This window comes from Haliotis asinina, chromosome 1 (assembly GCF_037392515.1).
Source record: "Haliotis asinina isolate JCU_RB_2024 chromosome 1, JCU_Hal_asi_v2, whole genome shotgun sequence".
Taxonomy (NCBI): domain Eukaryota; kingdom Metazoa; phylum Mollusca; class Gastropoda; order Lepetellida; family Haliotidae; genus Haliotis; species Haliotis asinina.
Window position 1 is genome coordinate 76385877 of NC_090280.1, and position 18959 is coordinate 76404835.

Below are 18959 nucleotides of genomic sequence, written 5' to 3' on the forward strand. Positions count from 1 at the left end.
ATATCATACAGTAACCTCGAATGATTGCTTATGTGACTAGTTGAGTGTTTGTTTCATAGTAAATTGACAGGGTATGAAACAATTAATGACTTGTGAACTTGAACTTGCTATTACATAGATCTTGAGACATTCACTGGTGATAACCGTCAGCAGCGAAACTGTTCAGCAGCCAGTATGAAATTTACCTGATGATGACCTCATAGCGACAAAAGGTTGGCTTATCTCGGACCAGATTATCCACAGGTTGTCATATCATAGCTGGTTTTGTTGCCAACAACAGCACAACACTATTTTCAGTGACAGTTTATTCATAGCACATTTTAAACTATGTTAAAGTTAAATTAACAGTCTTTAAAGCTAGTCCACTCTCAGTTTTGTGAAGCTCAAGTTTAAGAATGAGACGACCAGAAAAGGCAACACTTGTCATATGGAAAACACATATATAAAACTTCATCTCATATCCGAAATTGCCAAAAACATTTCAATATATTTTTTGATAATTCAGAAATAAAATTGTCACAATGTTTAGAATGCACACTTGTTTCAATGTCGGTAAGAAACAGTCATGGTTGTATTTGTTCTTTGATGTTATGGAAGATCTGAGAAAAATACACAGAAGACAACATATTTATATAATCATGATAATAATATATACGATAACTAGGCATCAGGAGCAAAAAAATGTTTGTAAGAAGCCAAATGTACTACATATTTATCTTGTTTTGAAACACTTTACAAAAATCATATATACTAATCTTGATGAACAACTCCATGCCAACTTTATATCATGACATTGAAGTGTCAACTATGATCTGATTCAAGAAAAATATTCTTATGAAACCCTTCACCGCACACACAGATAACTTGATGCATTTGTCAGATAGATACCACTTGATCTTCCAAGTCATTTCTATATGTATCTGAAAACTAACCAATGAATTTCACTCTAAACAAAATAGTACATAAAATAAAGTGAAATAAACATTGCCAATACACATAGTTCTACCAGTCCAAATGAACCTGTAAAACTCAGAATCTTATTCAACTTACAATAAAAATGTTCAACAAACAATCATAGTTGCAAACGGCAGTAGTTGAAACAGAGAAACAAAAGCATGTGCAGTACATGATTAGTGTTAAATCGGACCACTCTTTGAATCACTATCAGATAGTAAACATCAAGAACATTAAAAAAATGCAAGTTTTGAAAAACTAAAATGTCATACAAGTATGTCTTCATGTTTGTCATCTACTTAACAAACTGACAAAAAAAACGTTTTCCTTTGCTGTTCTGTATATTCGCGACAGTGAGACACTCTACAAAGAAATAAATATGTATAAATCCAAACACAACATATCACTTATAGCAGTTTTTAATGTGAAAGAACATATTTTCCACTTTCATCCTCCTTCCTCCTGTCAAGTTCACATTCCTTAAGTTCCAGCCTCATTTGAAATGTTTATCTTCCTACAAACTTCAGCTGGTTGGTAAATGTTACGGAGGATCATGTTTTATGAATGGGATCAATAATGATCAAAACAGCCACCATGTTTTTCACTCAAATGGTCGTAACAGGCTCTAGATTCACGAAACCAGACAAGGCACAACCAACAGAAGCTGCAACGGCATGCGTTACAGTGCATATTATTGCAACCTTCTGTTTTCTCTATTGGGGTCTTACAGTTTGGGCACTTCTTGGTTGTTTTGGCATGGGCTGCCAGCCAAGCTTCAAGGCTGCCTTCATCATCCTTGGCACTGTTGTACATGGCACACGTCAGTCCATCATGATACTGAATGTGGCACGAAGTGCATATTCTCACACTGCAGTCAGGGCACCTGAACACAGATCCCTTTGAGGTCACTCGGTACACCATGTCACAGTTTGGGGTCAAGCAGTACTTGAAGGTTGTGTTTTTGCTTACAAAGGAACTCAAAGAGGCGCTAGCCAGATTTGCAGTAGTGAATGTTCCTTCTTGCTCAAAATTGGACAAATCCTTCCATACAAATGGCTGACCACATCCATCATGCCCACAAACGCAGGGGAAGTCTCGTTCAGTGATTGCAGTTTCCAGTTGTCTCTTGACACAGTCCAGGCAGTAGGCATGCCCACAACACTGCAGCCTGTACAATTCCTTTGGTTCTATTGGGCAGAAACAGACACAACAATTGGGCAGCTCCTCCTCCTCTGAAGTTTTGACACCCTCCAGCAATTTAGATGAAATGTCATCTATGACCTTGACAGCTTTGCCAATATCTTCAGCTGATCCCATCAAGTTAACAATCTGTCCCTTGAAGTTCAGGACAACTGATCTCAGACCAAAGTCCTTCTGTAGCTTCTCAAGTTCTATGCCATATTTATTCATCAATGTCTTCATCAACCCATTGGGTTTGTCTCTTCCCCTCAAGTGCACCTCCCTCATTTTGCCTTCGGACCGTTTCTGGAGATAATCATTGATTGAATCGCGCACTCTAGTGCATGCTTCTTGTTTCCCGCGGATTGAGAGTGTGAAGGTTCTACCATCAACTTGAATAAAAACATTCCATTTCCTTTCTATGTCTTTCAGAAAGTCTCTTCCAGCCCTGGTAAAGAGTTGACGCAAATTTGGATTTGTACCACATTCCAAAACATCTCCTTGTACAATGGTCTGAAGCATAGCTCGAACCTTTGCCATTTCTATGGAGCTTGAGGCATGGATATCAAGGACGACAGTTCCGCCCATCAGTGTCCTCGAAGTCACTTCAACTTCCGTGTAACCGAAGGTCAGGAATTCTTTCAAGTATGCATCCAAGTCCTCTTTGATGGCTTCATAAACTTCTCTGTTTACATACAGTGATGACCTTATGTCTGGCTCCATGGTGACCACTCGGTCATTGATACAGAACTGCCTGGACAAACCTTGGCAAGCTGCTATTCCCTCATCTGAGTTGGTGAATGATGCAAATGCTAAGTAGTTGACACTTGTTAGAAATGGCTCTTTTACCTCCACATGGAATCTGTTGTCTGGCGAAAATCTTCTGAGCTGTCCCTGGAGATGAGTCTTGAAGGTATCCAGTTGATCTTTTGTAGTGGTTACCTTTTCTCTCACTACTGTTACCTTTCGAACTACGTCAGTCTCATCTTCATCATAGTTCAAAGAGGATAGAATTGCTTGTTTGATATCATCTTCGGTGATAGTTTGACCAAGATTTCTAAGATAAAGGCTCATTCCACGTTTCCTGTTAATATCAACATCTACACATTTACCTTTGATATTCAAAGGCCCTCTTTGCAAAATCTTTGGCATCAACTCTGGTTCAACATCAACAATCCCACATCCTTTAGATTCTCGTCTACACCACGTTATTTTGACCTTGAACTTAGAGTTTTGATAGCCTCGGCCATGTTTCTCTGGAGCAGCAACTTCTGATGAATCAGATTTTGTGTTCTCCACAGCTTGTTTTGCTGCTTCTGAAGATTCATATGTAATACAACCCCACCTCTTTCGAGGATTCTTGAATATTCTGTGGCTCTTTATCTTTCCAAAACAGCCAAATTTGTTCAATATACTATCTTCTGAAGAATTTTCATCAGGACGATCAACAAATATTGTTCTGTATTCATCTGCCATGAGGATGTCTTTCACATCGCCTCCTTTACCAAGTATCGCACGGACACCAGCATGCTCTTTAGACTGACCCAGTGGTACCTCCACATCTTCTCCTTCCAAATACGTTTTCATAGGTCCAGTCACCTCATTGAAAAGGTGAGATAATTTGCCAGTAGCATGATCAGAGCTAAATATCTTCAGTTCCCCTTTTTCCTTTGAAGCCTCAATGACAACCAGATGTGGTTTAACAAGATGTGACGCTTTTTCTTCAAACTGTTTTAGTTTTGTAAAACCAGGACCAACAAGCTTCCAGAAAAGAAATGATCCAACATGCTCAACATGCACAGGGAGGAGTTGTTTCTTTCTCATCTCTTCAAGATCTCTCTTTAGACGTCCAGATTCAATGGCTTCAACAACCCAAGATTCATCAACTGGTGTGAGTCCTGTTATGAAGTCTTTGGATGTCTTCATGGACTGCTCGAAGACAAGCCACTCAGGAACTAAGTTGAGTGGATTCAGAACTGATGAGGGATGAGCATGAACTTGTTGATCAAGTCTAGGGGTATAATATCCTGCCTTTGCAAGTCCAAGCGAATGAGAGATGTTGGATGTGAAGCTGTCAAAGAGTATTCTCTGAAGTTTCCCATCTGCTTCTTGTGGGTCTTTGAACTCATGTGTGACCTTTACTTTTGTCTCCTTCTTCAAAAGAGTCATCACCTCATTTACTGTCTCTCTGGCAATTCGCAGAGATTTGGAGTTTAGGCTGTTTGCAAAGCACCATTTGTTCTTCTGCTTTTCTGGCTCTTTGTTCCATTCTCTGTAGACATTCAGCAAAGTGAGACTATCACCACCATTGTGGCAGAACTGTATCTTCAGTTTGTCAGCTTTCTTCTTATTGTCGTCACTGCCCCCTCTGAAAAATATGGAGCTTCCAACATTACTCACAGCTGCAAGAACAACAGCATCAAAGAGAACATCTTCAGATCTTCCTTTCTGGATAATAAGTCCAAGTCGAGGTTCTACAGGAAGCTTTGCTAGTTCTTTCCCTTCTTCTGTGATCTTATTGTCTTTGACTGCACCAAGTTCCTCAAGTGTAGTCATAGCTGCAGCTATTGCTGATTGCTCTGGTGACTGAACAAATTCATACTTAAGGGGATTAATTCCAAGCTCTGTCAGTTTCAGCATAGCCTGCCCAAGGTGAACTTTGAGTATCTCTGGCAGTGATACTGCTTCCATTTCACGATATGTCTCTTCACTGTAGAGTCTGTAACATTTCCCAGGACCTGTTCTTCCCGCTCGACCTTTCCTCTGATCTGCTGAGCTGCAACTAATGAGAACTACACTCAATATGCTCATGTTCCGACGAGGATCACAACGTTTCTCCTTTGCAAGGCCAGTATCAATTACATACTTAATTCCCGGAATGGTGATGGAAGTCTCTGCACTGTTTGTAGCAAAGACAATCTTTCGTATACCTGGAGCAGTGGCCTGAAACACTAACTGCTGCTCATCTGGTTGAATCTGACCATGAAGAACCAAACATTTGAAGTCAGTCCTTCCCTGCAGTCTGTTCTTGAGATCTTCACTGCACTTCTCGGTCTCTAAAGGAGATGTTACGAAGACCAGAATGTCACCTGGGGGATCCTTCGTGTGGACATGTACAGCCTTGTTGACAGCTTCTTCCTGATAGTTATCAGAATTCTTGCCCCCATCACCTTCAGCTAGGTACTCAATTTCAACGGGAAACATTCTGCCAGATACTCTCAAGACTGGGCAGTCACCAAAATACCTGACAAAGACATCAGGGTCAATAGTTGCTGATGTAATTATTGCCCTGAGATCAGGGCGCTGTTTCAAGCACATCTTCAGCATTCCAAGTAGCAGGTCAGTGTAGATGCTTCTCTCATGTGCCTCATCTACTATAACACAGCTGTATCCAGACAAAGTTGGATCTTTCAGGCATTCATTCAGGAGGCAGTGATCAGTCATGTACAGGATCTTGGTAGCTCCTCCGCATTTGGAATGCATTCCTACTCTGTAACCTACTACATTGCCCACATTTGTTACCAGCTCAGAAGCAACATGGGTTGCTAGACTTATGGCTGCAACTTTCCTGGGCTGTGTGCACACGATTAAACCATCTTTGCTGAAGCCAGCCTGATGGAGGTACTGTGTCATCTGTGTGCTCTTCCCTGATCCAGTCTCGCCTAATATCACACAAACCTGGTTGTCCTGTACCGTTTTGATTATATCATTTCTTCTAGCATACATAGGCAGTGCTGAAGTAAGCCTACAAAGCTCGATACCAAAGTCTCTTCTTAGATCGCCAATGTGTTTAGCATAGGTATTATCTTTCCACAGTGAAACAAGTTTTGGCTCCAAGCCCTGCACAAACGTTATAAACTCTTCTTTCTGCAGTTTCAACTCTTCCAACTTATCCTTGAGAGCAGTCCTTTCATGCTGTATTGCGTCATATTCATCAATAGATACATGTGTGTTTGTGGAAAGTCTCTCAATATTCTTGGAAGTAACATTGATTTTATCCATATGATCACTCAAAGCTTTCGCTTCCCTTCTTTTAATAATGGTGAGATGCTGCTGAAATTCCGTTTCATCTCTCTTAGTAGGAAGATCCATTGCCTCATTCCTGTCTAGTGTGCAAACTAACTTTGTCTTTGATTCTCTGTTACTTAATTTCAGTAAATATCCAACTTTGTTTGCCACAGATTTACTTGGTGCTTCAACTGAAACTACAGTGTTGCTTCCAACATGCTCCATTTTCTCCACTTTTACTTCTTGGTCAGTCTGCATCCGTGCACGAAGGAAACCTTCAACATCATAGTTTGGGTCAAGTTTTTTATGGATTCTAACATACAGAATAACAGAAATCTGCTTTCCAACTTTATTTCTCAGGAACACATCAATCTCATCCGTGGGTTTGTTCTTTTTCTGGGCATTCCTCTTTGTACCTTTCTGTACCCCACCTTTCTGCTCCCCTTTCTGAGTAGCATCCAGTTTGTCTTCTCTGCCCCCCAGGACATCTTTGATGGGTGTTTCTTCTGACACACGTATGGTCTTTCTTCTGCTCTTGTCGACAGTATCTCTTCTTTCATACTGTGTTTGCTCGGGATGACTTTTTTGTGCCTCTCCTTCCGGATTAGCATCTAATTTGTTTTTGTTTCCCTCCAGCACAACTTTGGTGGGTGTTCTTTCTAACAAGCGCCTGGTCCTTGTTGTGGTCCTGGTGACACTACTTCCTCTTCCATGCTGTGTTTTCTCAGGAGGAACGTCTTGACTAATCTGTTGCTTTGAGGGAGTTTCGACTGTCTTGCAATTTGGGCTTTCTTTTGTGTCTTGTTTGTAATGGCTCTCTCTTGGCTTCTTCTGTCTTTCCTTGTCACCTTTTCTTGAAGAAATATCACCTTTTGATCTTTCATAAATTACACTCTCCCTTTCTGTGGGGGCCTGCCCGTTCTTGGTAGCCTCAATACGATGCAGAGACTGATCATCCACAACAGGAATGTCTTTCATTTCTTTAGAAGCGTCTGGTCGATCATCTTTTGGCTGATCTTTCTTCAGATTTGTTCTTGACTTTGAGACAGGTGTTCTACCTTTCCAATTCATCGCTGTCTCCTCATTATCAGACATGCCTCCATCACTGATGCTCTTTGAATGGTCCACTGGCAAATTACTTGGCAACACAGCAACTGAACCATCAGCAAGATCAGATCTACAGATTTGAGTTTTAATAGAACCATTTTCATCATCTGTCAGCCCTTCCTCATTGGATACTGGAGGGATGGCTGCCATCTTGGTGACACCGAAAAACGTTGATGCTGCAACTGATTTCCGTCTGCAAAGGCTTCAGAATATCTGTTCCACCTTGCACATCAAGATTCAGTTCAAAGCTACGCCTGCTCACCCCTTCATTGGTCTCTTCCTACACAAGCATTTCCATCTGAAAAAGAATAAATATATATGAAACAATGTACTTGATATCCAACTCACAAGGGGTTGTGCAGTAGCTTAGTCATTAAAACAATCCCTCAAAACCGAACACATGGTTATAATTCCCCACATGGGTAAATTGTGTGAAGTCCATTTCTGGTGTCCCACGTGACGATATTGCTAAAGGGGCCTTCACACGGCAAACTGAAGTTTGACAACACATGTTGTTGAAATTTTAAAACTTGTCAAACTCAGGCTTTCACAAGTCAAATACGTGTCAAGCTGTGTTGTCATTTGAGGGCGTTTGGTGGAAAAGTTGGTGAGGATAGTGACATACCCTATTTCTCAACAACACTTTGACAACTCTGAAATTGATGTTGGCGGTGAGTTGTTGGAATGTTCAGACTCTTAAACTCGAGTTTGACTAACATGTGTTGTTAAACTTTAGTTTGTCGTGTGTAGCTATAGGCTACTTAGAAATATCACAAAACTAAACACAGTCACTCCAAATCACAAATTTAACATCATTTAAGGTGAAGCAGTATTGCATGTTAACATTCCATTATCATTCAGTCATTGTTTGGCTTGATTACATATCCTGATCCTGGACCTAGATGTTTTAAGCTCTCTTAGCGCTATGATAGCCGTACGTTAATGTTAATGTATGGCACTTACGACCACCTTAGCGTTAAGAGAGCTTCGAAAATCTAGCTCCTGATGTCTTGGTAATGTGTCTGAAGTTGTTACTCAGGTGGAAAGAGCGTACTTGAAGATGAAGATGCAGGCGTCAATAGATGACTCGTTGACACCCTAGCTGGTGTTTGGTATTATGAAAGATAAAATTGTTGATTTGTTGGCCGTCAGAATAATGGTTCTGAAAGAAATATCCCTTTTAAAATGTACAGTATCTTTTTGTAAGCACTATCACACTGATATTACTATTGCTTTTGCCACATTTAGCAACATTCCAGCAATACAGTGCCAGGGGTGGGCTTGGCACACTGTACGGCCTAATAAGCAACGACCTACTACCCTGGAACATGAACACAAGAGCTCCTACCCTAGAACATCAACACACAACCTGCCACCCAAGAACATCAACTCAGGACCTACTACTCTAGAACATGAACACAGGACCTACAACCCTAGAACATGAACACAGGGCCTACTACCTTAGAAAACGTGAACACTGGACCCACTACCTTAGAAAACATAAACACAGGACCTGCTACCACAGAACATCAACACAGCACCTAATACCCTAGAACATCAACACAGGACATCCTACCCTGGAACATCAACACAAGAGTTCCTACCCTAGACCATAAACACAGGGCCTATTACCCTAGAAAATCAACACAACACCTAATACCCTAGAACATCAACACAGGATCTACTACCTTAGAACAACAACACACCACCTAATACCCTACAGCACGAACACAGCGCCTAATACACTAGAACATCAACACAGGACCTAATACCCTAGAACATCAACACAGGGCCTACTACCCTAAAACATGAAGGGTACAGGTCGTTCAGCTTGACCCGTGCCCACTTGCACAGAACAATCTGAGCATTACAGTTATTGTAAATCCTTAAGATCACGATCTTGGGTTTCAGCTACCATCACCACTCACTTGCACAGAGCGATTTTAGGCTAAGATCCTTCCAGGTTACAATCACATCTTACAATTGACACGGGTCAATTTTTATCCTATCCAGATTATCCAGATTATCCTATCCACCCAACCTTAGTATCTCCTTACCTTATCCAAATAAAAAAACCCTTGCCCCCTCCTAATATACCCCTTCTCACCCTATCCAAATAAAAAACCCTTGCCCCCTCCTAATATACCCCTTCTCACCCTATCCAAATAAAAAACCCTTGCCCCCTCCTAATATACACCTTCTTACCCTGTGGAAATAAAAGCCCTTGCCCCCCCCCCCCCCCCCCCCCCACACACACACACACACCCTATCCTTATAAACACCCTTGCCCTCTCCTAGCATACACCTTCTTACCCTATCCTATGTTGCCAAAACAATAAGGCACACTTCAAAAAGAGAGTTATCGCCCCTCTGAACAAAACAGATTGCCCATTTCAGCGCATGCGCAAAACACGTAATCAGATCTACACCCAAAACACGGAAAGAGCATGGTTTTCCCGGACTGTTTCGATCTCGAGTTATCGTCCTAACATTATTACATGTACGCGTATGAATAGCACATCTGTTAGTGTGTATATTTATAGCAATGTTTAGACCCAAAACCTCGTCGAAATTCTTCATTGCAGTCTCAAGCAAATACGACTGAGGCACGACAGCCCTGCAGTACATCTACTGAAGTACGATAATATTTTTCACCATTTATTATTGGCTCTCGGTTATGTACAGCTCCATGTGCTATCAAAGATATTTTCATGTTTGTGCAATCACATATTCTTTAAGTTATATCAACGAAGAAGCTGATGAAGTTTAACAACGCACAACCAGCACCAAGATATGACGGCAATACATGGTCACTGTCGGTCACCAACGTCTGATTGTCTCTGTGTTTCTCAGCTCCGTATTCAGACACGCCCCTGTCACCTCGCGAAAATAAGAAGGCTCGAAAAGGTTTAGTGACGGTCACTCGCGAAATTTAAAGGCGCGAAAATAAGACAGTTTAGAGTTTTAGTCCGATACAGGCTACCACACATGATCAAAAAATAAATGTGTAACTTACCTCCCACCTGTCATCAACGTCTGATTGACTCTGTGTTTCTCAACTGTATGCTGATTTTCAGGGAAATTTCGATCCCTGTGAGTGTCCATTGTGACAGACAGTGTGTTAGTGTTTACAAGATCAAAGGTGTCACTCTCATCTTATCTTTTTCGTGAAAATGTCTCCGTGAATTTGAGTTGTTTCAAAACAGAGACTAGAAATACTGTTTCATTTTGACTAGTTGTTGCAAAAAGTCATCTACCGGCGAATTATTGAGACCTCCCGCCTTACTTTCGGTTTGGACTTCCCAGAAAATCCGGAAAAAAAAGATCATGACAGAAGCTCCAGGGTATGATGGTATGCCCGTGGACGTGTTAAACAATGAACAGAGTCTTATGTTTTTACACAGAACTTTTAACTTGTGTTTTCTTACTGGTAAAGTTCCAGCTGGTTGATCCAGGGGAATCATTAACCCCATACCGAAGTCAGCAACAGAGGACCCACGTAGTCCACTCTCATATAGAGGTATAACGCTGGTCAACTCAACTTATAAGCTGTACTGTGGAGTTTTGAATGACTGACAGAACGTGTGGAAGATGCTAGTACTTTTTCCGATGAACAGAACGGTATTAGAAAGGGCAGATCAATTACAGAGCATGTTTCCACTCACTGAGTGATATCGGCATCCACGATAATATGTTTAATGCTACTGTGTCACTGTATCAGTATGTCAAGGCCTATGTGCGGATAAACGGGTTGAGTACGTCATGGTCTGGCGTCAATGGTGGTTTACGCCAGGGATGTCTGCTTTCTCCGCTGCTATTTAACCTGTACATCAACGATCTCATAACTACGTTGAATGCCTTGGAAGTTAGTGTTAGTGTTGACGATGAATGTATATGTGTTCTAGCCTACAGGACCTGAATATACCTCTTCACGCACTTGGACAGTGGTGTAGTACAAACAGGATGTCGGTTAACCCCAGCAAGTCGAAGGTTGTTCATTTCCGGAGTCAGGCAGTGGAGAGAACCGATGCTTTATTCCAGTGTGATGAAGCGATTTTGGAAATCAGTGATAGTTATTGTTATCTTGGATAACTATTAACGGAACATCTGGAATACACTCGGATGGGTAATATTGTAGCTAATGCGGCAAGTCGAGCTTTAGGACTTCTAATATCGAAGAGTAAGATCCAAGGAGGAATGGATTATAATACATTCACCAAGCTTTATGACTCCATGGTGTGGGCAACGATAACCTACGGAGCTGCGATATGGGGAGCTCATCACATTCCAGCCATCAATAGTGTTTACAACAGAGCCATGACATATTTTATGGGAGTGAGGAAGTCTACACCTAACAGCGCAATAGCGGGGGACATGGGATGGGAGCCACCGGTTGTGTGGCTATGGAGAAGTGTGACGGGACAGTATAAGCCAGTCTAAGTAAACTTATCCTGAGTACTTTTCGTTACACTCCACTACTGAGTCTAACAAAACCTTATGGGAGGTCGCGTCAGGTAACCTTTGAGATTGACCAATCAGAACACAGCTTACCAAATCGCAAAAGTGGACATTCGCACATACGTACCTTTTGAACTTTTTATCTCAAAAAGGTTGAAATCCGAACGGTTCCCGAATGCTATTTAGCGTACGCTCGCTTCCGGGTGATGCACACGGCGTACATACAACCATGACAACGGTGAGTAAACAGTCGCTGACAATGGTGTTTTTGGCAATATTCAAAGATGTCATCTTGCGGAAATATTAGCTAATGGTAACCATGTCAACAGAAACTCCAAAGCCCATATACTGCAGGTCAAATAATTGTGTTACATGCGGATTTTTGCAGGTGGAGAGATCTGTTTCAGTGACCTGAATATTTTGAAAGTCCCTCCGATCCCTAAATAGTAGCCGTTGTCTGATTGGTTAAATCTGTTTAACCGTCTCGCGTTTTATTGGACGGTCATTGGTCGCTCAAAGGTTACCTGACGCGACCTTCTACTAGGTTTTCTTAGACTCAGTGGTGGAGTGTAACGAAATACACTGAGACTAAGTTTACTTAGACTGCAGTATAAGCGATCGTGCGACATGGACCCTGACAGACTGACTTATAAAGTGTTCAAGTGGGCAGATGTAGTAGCATCATCGGGTAAACGGAACCGGAATCTTCGTGTCCACAAGAAGCTGCGAAGTTTACATTTAGACCATTTCTTATCTCTTAGAAACACGTTTTACGCTCCTCTTATCACAGACAAAGTCGCGGAGAAGATCATGTACAACTTCCTGCAGGAGTGGATGATGTCGGTCACACAGGAAGAAAGTAAAGATGGGACAGGAAAGAACAAGCTCCGACTATATCGCCGTTTTAAGGCTAGTTTGAAAGCTGAACGTTACTTGCAGCTTCCCCTACCCGTTCTCACCGCCGTGCTCTAGCGTTATTCCGCTGTGGTGTGGCCCCGCTCTGTGTAGAGATAGTTTGCTACAGTAATGTGCCTTTGAGGGAAAGAGTATGTTTTAATTGTCAGGAATGCGTGGAAGATGAACACCATGTTTTATTTCACTGTCCTTTATATACAACTATTACTGATAAGCTTTTAAGTGTCTGTATGAATATCTGTGGTAATTTTCAAGTTTTAGATGATGCGGATAAGTTCGCTTTTATTATGTCCAATGATGATCTGTTGTTTTTAACGGCCGAAACCTGCAAACTCTTACTTGAAAAGCGCAAGTCTATTTTATACAATGCTTAGATTTATCTTTGTGATGTCACTTTTGTTTGTTCTACCTTTACTACTTTTATAGTCTCTCATATGGGTGGCTCGGTATGCATTTTATTATATCTGTATTTATGTATGCGTTTATGTTGTATACGAGGTGTGACTGAAATAAAGAGATATGTTTACAAGATCAAAGGTGTCACTCTCATCTTATCTTTTTCGTAAAAATGCTGCCGTGAATATTTGAGTTGTTTCAAAGCAGAGATTAGAAATACTATTTCATCTGAACTAGTAGTTGCAAAAAGGTCATCTACCGGCGAATTATAGAAACCTCCCGTCTTACTTTCGGTTTGGACTTTCCTGGAAATCCGAAAATATGACTGCCATAATTGGTTTCTCTGTAAGCTTGCTTGGAAACCACAGCCCCCTTCTGCGGGTCTGAAAATCAATAATCTACGTCCTGGTTTACTATTCAACCCCCTTACTATATACCATGCTATATACTAAGAAGGCTATAGAGAGGCTCAGTTTGTCGAGTCCTGTGACCCTCTATGGGATCCGATCGATGTTGGAAACTTACGAATTCTCACAGTGAGAAAGCGCCGGACGTTTTCACTTTCAAAATCATGTCGCAGAAGACCGGTTTAGATGAAATAGTTCATGAAAGGAGTCCGGTCGGTTTGTGCAGCGTACACCTCGGCCATTCATAGAATTCGTCTTCTGGTAAAATTTATCCGTAAAGGTTTTAGCATGGTTAGAGACGTGCCCTACATTTGTCAATGGAAGTAGTATATTACGGGTCCTTAAAAGGCAGGTTTGGTTGAGGGAAGGCTAATAGAAATTGATTGGCCGATCCAAGTCACGTGATCACCGTCAAGCGCGCCGTAAATAGCCCGTCAAAGACGAAGAGGGAATTGTTTTTAATGCAGAAAACCTTTTATCAGAAAACAAGTGAAGGGTGATAAATTAATGAATGTATAGTGTGCTGCCCTGAATAGACAGACAGTATCCCTCAGCCCAGTTTGAATTGAGCGCGCTTGACAACTCTGGTGTTCCTATCCTTTCAAATCACCCGCGCTCGCCAGGGCGAACGTCTTTCATTCACCCTTTGTAAAGAATTATTCTGCACTGTCCTGACTCGGAAAGCTAATGGTTCGAAATACACATGGATAAAAGCATATCTAGAAATCTGATGAAAACACCACCACGAAAGTCACATCATTTGGGAAAAGACAGCAACAAGAGTAATGTAGAGGCCAGGAATCTGCTAGCTGATGCAGCTCTGTCGTGCCCTGTTCCGATAGAGCACAGACTTAAAGGTCGCATGCAACGATGATCGGAACTGTGCAGATTCTGGTACCTTTCGGTGTGCATTTTCCGAATTCAACCTATTAAGTTGGAAAAACGCGATGCAAAAAAAACCCCGCGAAATCGGAGTTCAAACGTTTCACTAAATTCACCCCAGCGCTGGGGGGGGAAACTGGTTTCAATAGCTGTGCTGCGCTGCGTCCATAACGCATGCGCAGTGAATAGGTTCTTGGAGCTTGAAACAGTATGCATGCCCAGCGTCTGAGGTCGTGAGCAGTAGTCTAATCTTGGTTGTGTACACAAACAAGTACATAATCTACTCGTTACGTAAAAAACCTTGTTGATTGTGGTAAGCAGTCTCTGTCACAGAGAAAGCTCAATGTCTGGTTTATTCACACCTATGTCTGCCTGCCTGTCTGCTAAAGACAACATGTAATACACAGCTTCAATCATTGACCACGTGCAATTTGAACTTAACACCTATCAGACTATACGACATAAAGAAAATAAGATGATTTATGACTCGTGCACCCGAGTCCCGTGTCTGCCACATTATGTAACTAGGCATGTGTGATACAAATGACACGTTTTTATGTCTGTGGGTTGCACACAAACTACATCCATTTTTGTCTGATGACTGGATCCGACGGAAACAGGTGCAAACTCTTGTCAGTTTCAAGTCCTGGTTTCCAGCAATGAAGTAGTTCACCATCTCCACTGAAATGATTCTTGATTGGATCGAACGCAACAGAGAACATGTATTTACAAAACCCATCATCTCTATATACATTCTTTATGGACAACAACTTCTTCTAGTGTGTATGATTTTGTTTGACAACGGTATATGAATCCATACTTAAACGACGCATCAAGTACAATAAAAAGGTTGTTATGCATAAAGAATCTTATTTTCTTGTGACTTGCCATACTTCTAAAATGCCCATCAAACAGATAATCTTTCTGTACACACAATGAGCCCTCAGCGTATCAGCAAATGAACCAGCCATTCGGAAGCCGGGCGACTGGGTTCGGTCTCCCCCCACTTTCGAGGAAAGTAAGCCCAAGTTCGAAATATTGCACTTTTGAATCGCTTATAATTTTGCTCATTCGTTTTCACAAGCGGCAATGTACATTAAATGTCATGAATAACTGATGTGTTTTGTGTTTTTATTGTGTTTGATTTTGGTTGCATGTGACCTTTAACCATTTATAAAGAATTATTCAGTCCTGTGCAGACTTGCATAGCTGAACCCTATGTTTATGTAATATTTTATGCTAGCTTTTCCTTTTACCTTTGACGTTATGGCAAACAGACCGCACGGTTTGACTTTGACCGTTTGGCTCTATTCCATATTTTAATACTTCCTTTAAATAAACAATATTTTGAAATGTTTACAGTAAAAAGAAATACACAGTTCACATTTTAGATGCTGATCTTGTTGAACAGGATTGGTCAAATGGTATACAAGGCCCTGCATCTTTTAACGAATATTTGAATCATTTAGACTTAACTCAGAGCCATTAAACTGCTCCTATGAGGTTTATATCTGAATCTTATTATTGAAATGGGCCTGTGGTATGGTTATGTGACCTTGACCCGGTGTTTGTTCCAGACAAAGATGAGGAGGAGGCGAAGGCAGGGGAAGAGGACGGGGAGACGAAGAGGCAGACTCGAGGGGGAAAGGTTTAATGAAGCCGAAGAAGAAGAACCACGGGGGATCAAGATGTGGACAGCAACAAGGGGCAAGAAGAAGGTCACCTGTGTGGCCGGCTTGACACCATGCGGTAAGGTTAATCAGCTAAAATATCATTGTAGAATTCGGCAGAATCAGTACCACTGGTTTGAGAGCATTGTTGACATAAAGACCATTGTTAATATAAAGCAGGGTGCATATCAACTTGAAAAATCCTAAAACTGGATTGCTACAAAAAGGCTCGAAATTCATTTTAGTCTTGAAAAGATCCTGAGTGCCAATGACTTGCCCTAAAAAGACCCTATATTTAGCAAAATTTGTCAAGTTGTGATATTACAGTAAACAAGATAAAATGCTTAATAAAAATATCTCGTAATTTATGTCTTTTGGGGAGGTGATGAGTTTAATGGGGAAGCGTGTACAGAACACGCACGCCCACGTCCCCAGAACAAAATGGGTGAAACTGTATGCATGTCAACCTTCTTATTATAAGGTACACCATATTCAGTCGATCCTTTACTGACTGAATGAAACTGTGAAGCTTTTATAATAATTATGTACACATGAGGATAGTAGGTGTAATACATTAACAAAGATGGACACTTTGCAAGGGGTGCAAGTAGGTCATTAGCGCTGTCTGGTATTAGCAGCGGACAAATAGAAGCCAGGAGTAGATTTGTCTTGATTGGAAAAAGCATTGATTAGTAACGTACAAAAGAGACAAGGGAGGTAATTAGCTCTGACTCGTGATAGGACATATGGAAGCTTATAAAGTTTGCAAAAGTATAGAAAGTCATATCTGATAATCAGAAATCAAAGGAAGGTCTCAAGACAACAATGACTGTTTTAAAATCATAACTGATGAAACTGAAGTGTTTCTTGACTGTATTTTCACTTAGTCTTCAGAAACCAGTGTCCACAGTAATGCCTGAATTACCTCCTTTCAGATTGTTTCAAGTACAACCAATGTCTGGTAAACACACACACTGTGTTTCACGCCATGTACCCTTATGGGGAATCGAACCTTGGTCTTCGGCATGACAAGCAAACAGACTTCACCGGACTACCCCACAGCTCCTATTGTCCAAGGAAGGGTCACTAAACAAGACTACTGTTATGCAGGTTAAAGCATTTTCTGGTTGCAGGTTCCAGTCCTCCATAGGAGTACAAAGTGCGAAGCCCATTTTTGCCATGACATCACTTAAGCAGCATGGAACCATACTCACTCACTCACCCACTCATACACGAAACATGTTCTTACGTCTTTGGACAGACATCGACCTGAAGGATGCCTGCAAGTTCTTTGCCACCAAGTTTTCCTGTGGGTCGTCAGTGATGGGCAAGGATGAGATAGTCATCCAAGGCGATGTCAAGGACGATCTGTGGGATATTATTCCAGAGAAATGGAAACAGGTAACACTGATGTTGGTGTTTGGTTTCGTGAGCATATTGATGTATTTATGTCCTGTGAAGATCCGGAGTAGAAATTTTCTTCTGCAACCCATGCTTCTCACAAGAGATGAGTGATGGATCAGGTGGTCAGACTCGTTGACTTGGTTGACAAGTCATCATATCCTAAGTGTATAGAGCAATGCTCATACTGTTGACCACAGGATAGTATTATACAGATTCAATTATTTACAGACCACCTCCATATAGCTGGAATATTGTTGAGTTCAACTCTATAATTCAAGAAGTGTGTTGGCACAGCATAGGATCATGGTAAAGAAAGATTCACATTTCGTTTCAACCCGTTTCTGCTCCTAAAGGCACAATTCTTGATAGTTTGTACTTGCCTTAAGCTGAATAATTGTTACACTGAAGGTGTGACTCAGTATTCACGTGGTATGTATGGGTTCAAATGTTCTTTAAGGGTAGACATCTGAGGTTAAATGGTACAGATCTTCAATATTTTTTAAGCTTCATCAATGCTGGTTCTTGGTTTCTTGAACACTTACAATTATCAAGATATGGCTGAAATATTGCTGATTTGACATAAAATTTTAACCCACTCATGAGCACTGCTCCAGTCATGTAGATACTCATGTATTGATAGGTGTCAAAGAATGGGCATTAAAGTTCACTGAGAGTCCTTATGATCTATTTAGTCAGATCCGTAACATAAGGTGTGAATCTAGTGGTGAGATCATAACGAAAATGATTGATAGAATGTTGCGTATTATACCATCCACTTGAAAATTTACCGACCACTGTGATATAGTCTGTGGTCTGATGCAGAATGAATTAATTACGGACAGCTATCACAGTTACAAGGGGCTAAACCTATATCATAGTCTTCATCCCTGTGAATGACGTATCTTGATTGTCTTTTTCTCAACAGGTTGATGAGGACGATATAGATGACAAGGGAGATAAAAAATGATGGATGAACATTGTCAGCACTCTTCACTATATGTAAATAAATTTTGCGGACAAACACCATAATGTTCTTTTGTAGTTTGTGTGTTGTTTTTAAGTAGTTTGCCTACAGAGAGTCACTCCAAGGCTAACCTGTGAAGGTCCGGGGTAGAATAGGCCTTCAGCATCCCATGCTTGCCACAGAAGGTGACTATGATTGTAGAAAGAGGCGACTAACGGACCGGGTGGTCAGGCTCGCTCACTTGGTTGACACACATTATTGGTTCCTAGCTGCGCAGTTCGATGCTCATGCTGTCACCCACTGGATTGTCTGGTCCAGACTTAATTATTTACAGATAGCTGCAATATTGCTGATGCGTAAAACTAAACTCACTCACTCACTGCAATTCTACAGAGGTGCACTATGGTACTAACACATAAAACTCCTCTGTATGTCCACTAACACAACCAGGTGGTCAGACTCGCTGATTATGTTGACACACTTCATCAAATCCCAGTAAAATAGATTACTGCTCATGATGTTGATCACTGGATTTTCTGGTCCACACACGATTATCAACACTGCCACCATAGAGCTAAAGTATTGCTGAGTGCGGCAAATCTATTTTACACAATC

General features: G+C 41.2%; 1 protein-coding gene and 1 pseudogene across 1 annotated transcript; one reads left to right on the top strand and one right to left on the bottom strand.

Annotated features, from left to right (window-relative positions):
- Positions 1–1517: 1517 nt before the first annotated feature.
- On the bottom strand, positions 1518–10313 carry LOC137282790 (uncharacterized). The gene is made up of 2 exons (XM_067814575.1): positions 10265–10313; positions 1518–7546 (listed from the first exon to the last, which is right to left on the bottom strand). The coding sequence occupies exon 2, from the start codon at positions 7396–7398 to the stop codon at positions 1525–1527; it is 5874 nt and encodes a 1957-aa protein (XP_067670676.1). The 5' UTR covers positions 7399–7546; positions 10265–10313; the 3' UTR covers positions 1518–1524.
- A 2020-nt stretch (positions 10314–12333) lies between these two features.
- LOC137275439 (density-regulated protein homolog) lies at positions 12334–18368 on the top strand (annotated as a pseudogene).
- The last annotated feature ends 591 nt before the right edge of the window (positions 18369–18959 follow it).

Coding starts and splice junctions, on each gene's coding strand:
- LOC137282790 (XM_067814575.1), bottom strand. CDS start 7,398: ATGGCAGCCATCCCTCCAGTATCCAATGAGGAAGGGCTGACAGATGAT.